General features: G+C 43.2%; 1 protein-coding gene across 1 annotated transcript; it reads left to right on the forward strand.

Moving 5' to 3' along the window:
• The first annotated feature begins 767 nt into the window (after window positions 1–767).
• On the forward strand, window positions 768–5,813 carry LOC136424359 (S-adenosylmethionine-dependent methyltransferase Rv2258c-like). The gene is made up of 4 exons (XM_066412929.1): window positions 768–1,037; window positions 3,963–4,174; window positions 4,628–4,747; window positions 4,936–5,813. Exons 1-4 carry the CDS (start codon window positions 847–849, stop codon window positions 5,496–5,498), a joined length of 1,086 nt encoding a protein of 361 aa, XP_066269026.1. The 5' UTR covers window positions 768–846; the 3' UTR covers window positions 5,499–5,813.
• The last annotated feature ends 5,516 nt before the right edge of the window (window positions 5,814–11,329 follow it).

Raw genomic sequence — 11,329 nt, forward strand, 5'->3', positions numbered from 1 at the left:
TTGGTACAGATATCGACAATAAGCCTACACGGAACCAATACACTAAGACGATTACACATTCATTTCAGGCATGTACTTACTACTGCATTGTCCTCTTTTCTGTGATGAACTTTCAATGGGCTTATATGTAAAATTAGCATATAAGTGCAAGTATGTTTTCAGTGACCTTTAACGTTTTAGAAAATGCCCTCCTCCGCCAAAACATATAAATGCAAAATAAAAATGCAAATAGTTGACGAACATGCAGCCACTCTCTTATTAGTTAAACCGCTAATTGCCAATCATCGGTTGAGCTGCTGATTGTGGCTGACAGGATCGGTCTGGACGTGTCACATTGTCTTCTGTTAAGTGATTAAGGGCCCTGTCACACTTGACCGTATAAACGTTGCGCGTGAGTTGCGTATAGACAAAATGCAATACGCAGCCGTACGCACAACAGTTGTGGAATTCTTCGATTATTTTGACGAACGTGTGACTCACATTTCGTTATTCACATGTTAGATGTGCCTCACACATACATTAAAATAATCGAAAAATGTCTATAACGAATAACTTGCGTATTAGCGTAATGTCGTTAATACCCCAAACTATCATACCTACTGGGCCATATTGTGCGTATGCTGGCGTATATAAAACTTACACAAATCGATCGGGTTGCGTGTGATATGCGTATTGTGCGCACGGCGGCGTATGGAAAAAATGTCAATGCGCAACTCACACGCAACGGCTGTACGCACAAGTGTGACAGGAGCTTAAGTGGGCGTGCCCCCTGGCCTTCTGACTTTCTCTCAAGTTACTTGGTTGGCCTTTGCACCAGTCTTTTGTGTGGCACCAAGGACAAACAACATGGCGGAAGGAGAAACTACACCAGAAACAGCGGACCAGTTCGCCTTGAGGATGGTAAACACGGTGTCGTCCGGGTTCGTTTCCCTGGGGATCGCCGTAGGAGCCCGTACGGGCCTGATCGCCCAGCTCGCCGAAGCGGACAGTCCCGAGACTGCGGTGCAAATAGCAGAGAAGGCAAACATGAAGGAAAGGTGATTATGCCAACATAGCTTACGGCATTTAGTAAGCATGAACATACTTAAACTTTTATTCCTCGGTCCTGTAGGGTTCTAAGGTAACACAAAAACTACCTGTTCGACATACATGGTCACCTGTCCTATGTATATCATAGAAGTGTTAACACATGGACAGAATTTGTAATGAGGCGGTAACGAAACAAATCCTTATCTATTCTTAGATTGTTTCCTTCAAGGACATGCCAGCGAGATTATGTCCTTGGACGTAGCATACTATTATGATATGTCATTCTTAAAGACAGCCAGATGTACTTTCGATGGACTGACAAAAAAGGGGGCGTATCATGTACTGCACTGCTTATGCTCCTCCGGAAGTACATGGTCATGGGTGACCGTCAACTGTAAGGGCAAAGTCCATGTTTTGTCAGAGTACTTGTGCCTGTCATTTCTTTACATTGCAACACCAAACCACACGGTTATACTGTTCTGTGGCATTAGGTGGTGAGACTATTCCGGCAGACTTGTTATACTTTATACTATTTCATTTGTTTTTAGATGTATAGTCACCCTGGGCAATTTTATTAGTTTACTAGGTTGCAATTAACATCGGAGGGTGGGAACTATAAAACCTGAATGGTCATGACTTTTTTGTTGGTTAAATCACTTTTGCCATGCACTGACAAAAAGCAATGTAGCTGATTTTTGTTATTTTCATCAACCACTAGCGCGTTTAAGATTACATGGTACAATCACTATACTACACACTGGTTTCACAGAATCGCACCTTTGATGGTAGTTTTGTTTCCAAAATCTAATTTCTAGGGAAAATTGTCTATTTTCTATAGCTAGCTAACCTGCTTTAGATATGGTCTGCTATCCGAAATGCCCACTCTTATTTTCGTCCCTAGGGACGCATGAATAGTATTTGCAAAAAATTATCAAGGACACTTGAATTCGAAATATTTCAAAGTCTATGTATGTACAGGCTTTTGAGACGTGACGCGGCAAATAATTCATCTGCCGACTAGATCGACATAGGTTAAACTTGTTGTTGTTCACCTTGTAGTGCCTAGTGTTTAGTTCAGTAGCAGGGTATATTTTTTACAGGGAGGGGTTGCTAGCCGTTCCCCTTTAACATGCTCCATACACCCATTTACGTCCCTTCCGAAATAAGGGATGCAGCCCCAGCCGAGATGTCCTGACCCAGGATTTGAGCCAGAGTTTCCCAACTGCCAATTAGTTGGAACCAGGAGCTCAACAGTGAGGCTGCTACCAGTTGCGCTATAGGGACACCCAATGGTTATATTTGGCCGACATCAAAAAAAGATCAACAAGACTAAGTTTCGCCAAAAATAATTACTCAAGCAACTGGATAAGATTTTGAAACAGTCAGACGTTTCAGACAGTATCCACTGTCTTTCGTCAGTGACTAACGATAGGACTGAGAACACCAGGTTTTATACCAAAAGTCTGAATAGATATGTTAATGAGGTTAAGACAATTTAGGATGTCTTGAAGTAGTCTTTAAAAAAGGTTAATTCAAGACAAATTTTTTATGCCAATAGTTCAATTAGCTACTGTTGTTTCAGTACAGTAAAACAGTAACTAAATGTTGCTTGTCCGGGGGTGGGGGGTGGGGGGCAGTGCATTATCCCAGGTGCCTGACAGTTGAACGCGTAGACCCCCTTTCCTGTTGAGGGCGGGGTTGTACATCCTCTCATATATTGCTTCTCTGACTCCCCGTTCGAACCAGCGGGCTTCACGATCTAAGATGTCCGTGGATTCGAGATTGAATGAGTGTCCCTGGTTGTGTTTTAGATGGTGGAAAATCGCAGAGGAGTAGCGGTTAGCGCTCTTTCTGCAATGTTCACTGTACCTTTCTTTTAGTGGTCGACTTGTCTCCCCAATGTACGTGTTGTTGCAGTTCGGTTCCTCACATTGCAGTTTGTAGATGACATTGGCTTTGATGCCTTTTTCAGGCTTGTCTTTTGGATGGACCAGTTTCTGCCTGAGAGTTGAGTGAGGTTTAAAGTTAGTGGCAATGTTGAAGTTTTGGAAGATACGTCTGAGTTTTTCCGATACGCCTTGGACGTAGGGAATGGTAATGTTGACCTTGTTTCTGTTGGTCAATGGTTTGCACTTGAGTGTTTTCTTAGACTGGTCGGAAGGTTTGAGGGCCTTGTTGAAGGTCCAATTTTGGTAGCCACACTTGGCTAAAGCCGAACGGAGATGTCTGTGTTCTTCTGTTTTCGCTTCGTCTGAGGTGATGACATTGTCTGCTCGATGGAAGAGCGTTTTAATCACTGCTAGTTTGTGTTCCAAAGGGTGGTGGGAATCAAAGGCCAGATATTGATCAGTGTGGGTCGGTTTCCTGTACACTTCGAACTGAAGGTTGCCATCCTTCTCTATGATGGTTTTGGTGTCTAAGAAGGGGAGCATGTTGTTTTGACACGACTCCTGTGTGAACTTGATGTTGTCATCTACCTGGTTAATGTGGTCAAAGAAGTCATTAGCTACTCTCTTCTTACTCTCTTCTTATCAACAGGAAAGGGGGTCTACGCGTTCAACTGTCAGGCACCTGGGATAATGCACTGCCCCCACCCCCCACAAGCAACATTTAGTTACTGTTTTACTGTACTGAAACAACAGTAGCTAATTGAACTATTGGCATAAAAAATTTGTCTTGAATTAACCTTTTTTAAAGACTACTTCAAGACATCCTAAATTGTCTTAACCTCATTAACATATCTATTCAGACTTTTGGTATAAAACCTGGTGTTCTCAGTCCTATCGTTAGTGGATACTGTCTGAAACGTCTGACTGTTTCAAAATCTTATCCAGTTGCTTGAGTAATTATTTTTGGCGTATCTTATTACCTGGATGTCTAACCTTCATCAACGTATCAAGACTAAGTTTGTTTGCTTTTTTGTTTGTTGATAGGTATGTTCGTGAATGGTTGGCCGTCATGGCGACCGCTCGGATTGTTGACTACGACAAGGAGCAGAGGACTTACTTCCTACCCAAGCACAGAGTCGGTGTCCTGGTACCGGACGGGGCGATGGGAAGCATGGGGAACTGGAGTGACTTCGTCAGGCAGTCAGCCATGGTTACCAATGACGTGGCCGATTGTTTCAAGAATGATGGACCAAAGGGTATGTATACAACTATACCTTTTCAAGGACGGGAGACGTTACAGACTGTCCAGTACTAATCTATGACAGGGAAGGGGGAAGATACAGACTTTCTGGTAACTATCTTGGATTAGGACGGGGGGACGATACCGACTTTCCTATCTTTGACAGGGACGGGAGACGGTACCGACTTTCCGGTACCTATCTCGGACAGGGACAGATACAGACGTTCCGACATCTTTATGACAATTACGGGGGACGACACAGCCTTTCCGGCACCTATCTTGGACAAGTACGGGGGGCGGCGATACCGACTTGAAGAGAACCTATCTATTACATGGACGGGGGGCGATACCAGCTTTCCGAATCTTTTGATCCGTTTTCATCCAAAACCTTACTCCAAACCGTTTAATGGCACACGAGGAACTCTTGCAGCGTAATCAAAAAGCTTAGTCGCATGATGTTTCTTTGCAGGTGTGCCATATTCAGCCTACCCCGACTTTCACGGGTGGATGGGAAACATCAAAGAACACGAGCACAAGAGTCTTGTGAGCAAGTTCCTACCCACCATCCCTGGTCTTGCAGAAGCTCTTGGTAAGAAACGAATTTTGTTGTGACCCATCAAACAAATGAGTTAAATCAAACTGAACAAAATGTCGACTTGCTAAATCAACAATCAATTCACTAAGCATAAGTTTATATTACCATAGTGTCACATGTGATTATTTTTCCCTTAGAAATTCTGCAACTACATTGTGCCTCTTTATTCTTCCACCAACCAGAGTCTGGCATCAGAGTCCTTGATGCCGGATGCGGCAGGGGCATCGCTACCCTGACCCTGGCCCAACACTTCCCCAAAAGCACCTTCGTCGGCACCGACTTCAGCGAGGAGGTCATCCAATGGGCGAGAGAGGAAAGCAACAAGCGCGGATTGGCCAACGTCACGTTCCAGGTGCACGACCTGGTCAAGATGCCCGCTGATTGGTCAGATTCCTTTGATTACGTTCTCGTGTGGGACGTCATCCACGACCAGGCAGACCCGGAGACGGTCTTGCGGGAAATCTTCCGCATGGTCAAGCCGGGAGGGCGGTTCTCTATGGTCGACATCAGGGGGCACTCTGAGTTAGCAGACAACATGGGTAACCCCGCCGCTCCTCTGCTTTACGGTGTCAGCCTCTTCCACTGCATGACGGTGTCGCTGTACTTCGGGGGGAAGGGTTTGGGTACCTTGTGGGGGCAGGAGTTAGCGGCACAGATGCTGCAGGAGGCCGGGTTTACTGACGTAAAGGCGCTGGATATTCCCCATAGTCCGGTCGAGATTCACTTCTTGTGCAACAAGCCCTAAAGTTAACGTTCAGAGTTCCCTCTTCATTTATTTTCATTATAACAAAAAACATAAACAAAGATTGACAAATAAATAAAGTCCCAACAACCAACCCCACGCCACCCACCTTCCAGTTTGTTCCTTTAAATTGGCCACAGCTATAAACAGGAAATGAATACTTAATATCTAACATAGAAAAAAATCGTAACTTAAAGAGGATAAAGTTCTCCACTAACGTTTGAAGTTAACGTTTAAGTTTTTTCTCTCCATATGTAATAGGCTCAGTATCATCACTATCATGATTAAATTTTGGGCCTACATTACCTTACATTTCAATTACTTTTTCCTGTGTCTTTTTTTTTCAAACACAATTGACATAGGCCGCTTCTCGTTGTAGGTAAACATTGTGTTTCGGAACAAAAAATTAAATCTCAACGCTCCTGTCATTATTCATTTGAGTTGTAGATGTTTACTCGTTGGTTAGTTTGCAGATATGATTACTTAAAACGTTAGTATGTCCTCGTCTTAATTGGGGGGGAGGGGGTGCATTAGGTGTCGGTCCTTAGGATAGTCGGTTGGGAATTGCAATTGGTCCCCTTAATACATTAAGCCTAATCAACACTCACAAATCCTGACCATCATTGCTTTCACAAGTTGATGAACCACATCTAATAGAAGCCCATTTGTTTAGGGTGTGCATGAGTTAATTACTTTACCAAAGGATGTGTGTCCAGAATTTGATGAAGCCAGTATAATATGAAATAAAGGCGGAAATGGGACGTCTATACACTGCTCGCAGACATATATATTCATGACTTTCTCTAAAGATCTAGCAAGCAGCGCGGTTGTAGCCCACGCGGGATGGGTTGTAAGTAAGTAAATACTAGATAGATAAATTTTGTAGTGCTGTTATCACTCATCGTCAAAACTATAAACTCATCCCAGAGAACGTTATGTGGACAGCCGTTGGCGTCCACGGTATCCTACATGTAGGGTTATCGACCGCGGTAGGTATATCTCCGAGGGAGGAAAACCTGCCAAATGAGGGTAATAGAAAGTCTGTATACATATATCGTCCCCCGTTCCTGTCCAAGAGAGTTGCCAATGCTTGCCATAAAGTCTGCTTCGTCCCCCGTCTCACTCCAAGATACGTACTAGAAAGTCTGTTTCGCCCCCCGTGCCGGTCCAAGATACGTACCGGAAAGTCTGTTTCGCCCCCCGTCCCTGTCAAAGATACGTACTAGAAAGTCTGTTTCATCCCCCGTCCCGGTCCAAAATACGTACCGGAAAGTCTGTTTCGCCCCGCGTCCCGGTCCAAGATACGTATCGGAAAGTCTGTTTCACCCCCCGTCCCTGTCCAAAATACGTACCGGAAAGTCTGTTTCGCCCCCCGTCCCGGTCCAAGATACGTACCGGAAAGTCTATCACGTCCCCCATCAAGTTCGAAGATACTCTTGCCGGAAAGTCGGTATAGTCCCCGCCTCTGTCCAAGATAGGTGCTGAAAGGTATATATCGTGCCCGCCAGCTATTTCCTATCACCCATGGTCAGAACTAAACTAATCAATCTATGAGAACGTTATGTGGACAGCCGTTGATGATACCCCATACCTGTATGATTTGTCTGCAGCTGTGCGATAAGCGGGGGCGGTTTGTGTCCCACAGGGGATATTATCGACCGCGACGGGTTTATTTCCAGGGAGGGAGAAAAATCTGTCAAATGAAGGTAATAGAAAGTCTATTGTATATACAACTATCGTCCCACGTTTCTGCCCAAGATAGTTGCCGGGAAGTCGGTATAGTCCCCCGTCTCTGTTCTAGGTGCTGGAAGGTCTATATCGTCTCCAATCAGCTATTCGTGGGGTCGTGTGGCGTAACGTAAGGTCTTCGGCCCAGAACCCAGCGGTCCCGGGTTCGAATCCCCTGACGCCACCGATGTCGTGCCCGTGGGAAAGGCAGTTTACACGACTTTCCTCACTCCGCCCAGGTGTAGAAATGGGTATACTGTTCTCTGTACGTGGCACTGTTGAAATAAGTTATGAAAAACTTGAGTACAGTGCCACGTCGTAAAAAAACAGCTATCCTCTATCACCCATCGTCAAGACTATAGCCTTATATAATCTCGCTGTGAGAACGTTTTAAGACATACATTGATGATATCCCATAACTGTGTGATGTGTCTGTAGCCGTGCGATAAGCGGGGTGGCTTGTGTCCCTGCGGGAGGGCTATCGACGGCGGTAGGTTTATATGATCTCCAGCACAGCGAGGGAGGAAAAATCTGTCGGTCAAATCAGCAAATATCATCAATTTATATAACGTTGGGTAACATAAATTCGTGGGGTACTTAAATTCGGGATTTTTCGAAAACGGGGTATTTAGGGATATGTGCTAGATGCAACATCAGTAATACCGCTAGAAATGCAAACTTGACAGACTAACGCATTCAGAACACTGTCTGAAAAGCTTCGATAACAATGCATTAGAAGTTGGCGACGTCAAAAACTCTCCGTCCCTTATTGACAGAGTCTGGGGGCTTCGTGGGAGACTCACACTGCACGGTTGTTCGCTGGTTTATAAGACAAATGTCACATCTCCTGCCTGCTAAACACAATTATTTACAAGACAACTTATTACAATCTCTTTTGCTAACCTGCAACTGGATTCTAAGTGTGATCAATCATCAAAACTCCTCTTCAAGTGTTGCTACAACCTACGGCACGTGTATTTTCCCGCCGCCATATTGTTACCCAGAATCATGTCGTCAAGCAGACGACAAAGGTTTGTGAGGAACACTTTTTTGTCTAAATGCTGCGTGTGATAGTGGACTGAGGAAGATATTTTCCTCAAAGTTTGCTCCTAACACAACAAGGAACACATGGACATAGTAGTATTACCATTGCTACGGCATCCAGCTAACTTCCCATGAATAATGTAACGTTACACGTTGCCCGATGATGACGATGGGCCGACTTTGAGTGAAGTTCTACCGACTCAACACACGGGTTGTTCCCGAACTGGCCTGATGTGTGCGGTACGGCCGTTTTTTCGTGTATTTTTTTTACTTGGACACGTCAATATCCATAGCACTCTCCTCAAGCCAAGGATGGAACGAATAGCTGCTGTATAAAATGTGATTAGCGGTAAGATATTCAAGACGAATCTTCTCTCCCGAATTAATGTGCCCCCCTGTCCGACAGCACCTTCATTGTGCGTGCGGCGGACGGTAGTTTCAAGTTGAAATATTATGGTGTCAGCACGACTAGAGACAAAATCTACCATATATATGCTTAGTGCAAAGATAGTACATGATACTGACAGAATTATAGAAAAAAAGGATGGTTTATTGTTCTGCTAGATTGATTTCAGTCAACCATTATCGGAAAAATCCCGAATTTATGTTACCCAACGTTACAGCACCGCGAGCTCCTTTCTATCTGTCTCTCTGGCATTTCTGACATTTCATACATGGTATGATACCAGCGCCTGATGTCAACAACCACGAGGGTCTCAATGTCGTATTTCTTTTTACATTTTATGAACGGTACCAGTTTTTTGTACAAAGTTGCAATCACCGAAAAGCCATCGCGGAGTCAAACTGTATTTTAGAACAAAATTATGAACAATCCATTGGCCATCGGTGGCGAACCAAAGCCGAAGTTATAAATATATGAATAGGTGTTACGGGAAGATTTTATAATGATATTAAAGGGTTACATCAGTGAATGGACTGACATGACACTGATTGAAACATAAAAGAGCACACAAAGCCAAGCAGGGTGGATATAACTATTTGCCAGATCTTACATGGTGCCCAAGCGGAAATTATATGAGAGATTATGAAAACATATCGACGGAACTAGAAGACACCGCTAGAAAGCTGAGAGAAAACACAAACTACAGACAACGATGACCTGATCGCTTCCATAAACAATCGGATCCAAAAACTATACCTCCACTTTTCATGGAGGTACAAAACGATACTTTGGACAGAACAGAATGTTAGAGACCGTTGAAAAATTTGAATTACATCGCACATTTTCAGAACAAATGTCCAAAAGAGATTGAAAGAAACTTGTCACTAGAATGACAGAAAAGGAAACTTTTTGACCTCAATTTCCCCCACTATTCTTCAATATCCGTCGCTTAGAATGAGCAATTTCAGGCCCAAGCGTAGCGGTCGGCTGCCGCCGATATTGCTGCAATGAATTCTAACGACGTTTGCTTCCACTGAAAAGGGCAGGTAAGCAAATTATCCACTCTAACAGCAGGCATGAGTCGGGGTCAGAGCTGGTGGGCGACGGGGTTAATTCAACAGGAACGGGACGTGACAAACGTGTAGAAAGAAAGTCTCTGATATTCTAAGCGATGTCAGAATATCATGAAAAATGTAACTGTTCTCCAACTTTTGAAATATGTACTCAACAGAATTTTCGTCTGCTTCTCCCAGTCTTTAAAAATCGGCTTCCAGACCAAATCGCTCACTTGATACGTGAGTTTCATTCACGTGTGACGAAAGCAATGGGTCAAAGGTTGTTGGAAGTCAATATCGTCCCCCGCCCCAATTGAGAGAGGTCCAGTACAGGAATTGGTTCCGACAGGACCCTGACAGTGGCGCCATAATACGTAAAAAGACAGAAAGAAGGTCACCCAAAAGTACTTCGAACAGTCTGTGTTTTCAACTTTGCACTCACGTGACAATGACGTCATTGGCATCCGCCATGTTGGCTTGTTACAACTGTTCGAAGTCATTGAATTTGTTGATAATCTTACTATCATTTTGTGATCGAATAGCACTACAACAACACAACTCAACAGAAGTTGAACTATCAATATACAGAAATAATTAAGAAAAAAATCATATATATATGAAAAAAGCCATGAGAGTAAAAACAATATATCGGCTGTAAAGGAATAACGCAATAAGCCAAGTCATAAAAAATACATAAAACAATATGATCACCAATATCCTCGCTCATATTTCATATCCAGTACTTTGCGGCGAGCCGTAAGTTTCTGATATTAAGTGATTTCATTTAAGAGGCATGCCATTGTTATTGGGGTCACAGTTATACCCTTGCCATTTGCACGGCAATAAAAGGACGCTGTCGTGAATGTGACTTCATCAATCTCACCAGACAGACGGCAAATGGAAAGGGCAAGGTCTCTCGTACAACGTTCATGGCATTTCCTGAGAGAGAATTATGTCTAGGGTATCTGTAAGTCAACAATACGGGCAGCGTTCGCAACGGCATATTAATTTGGTCGTGAAGTGTATCTACAATTCTATCTTAGATTTGCTTCCTTTGTTATTTTCATGTTTACTTTTAACGGAAGGGAAACAATGTTTTTTTCCAAGCATCTTTTCTCTCTATAAAAAGACGTAAACGGAAAACAAGAGGAAACCAGCTGCACACGATTCGTTGTACAATCAATCACTAAAATCTACCTCTAAAATTAATAAAAGTATGAACGATATTAAAAATATATTAGTTTTTGAAGTCAAGTATGAAAATGCATATGAATGAAATAGCCTTTCAGTTTGGCATTTTATCCTTGATACGTTTCGCATTTTTTAGTTACAGTAACACATAGTCTTTATTCGCCATTTGAGAAAATGATGATCATATCTTTTATATGAGATGCCTAAGTTATTACAGAAACATGATATGACATGCTTATGAACTATATGGGTCAGCTAGCAGTCAAACAAAGTTGTCGTCGTTGATGAAAACATCACTGAAGTGGATAGAGATGACGTGAAAGTCAGATTGCACAAAAATTGAATTGTTACCCGTGAAATGGGAAAAATGCAACCACACGAAGTAAGCGTGTCCATGATACGCTACCCTTTGG

This window comes from Branchiostoma lanceolatum, chromosome 18, assembly GCF_035083965.1.
Source record: "Branchiostoma lanceolatum isolate klBraLanc5 chromosome 18, klBraLanc5.hap2, whole genome shotgun sequence".
NCBI classification, from domain to species: domain Eukaryota; kingdom Metazoa; phylum Chordata; class Leptocardii; order Amphioxiformes; family Branchiostomatidae; genus Branchiostoma; species Branchiostoma lanceolatum.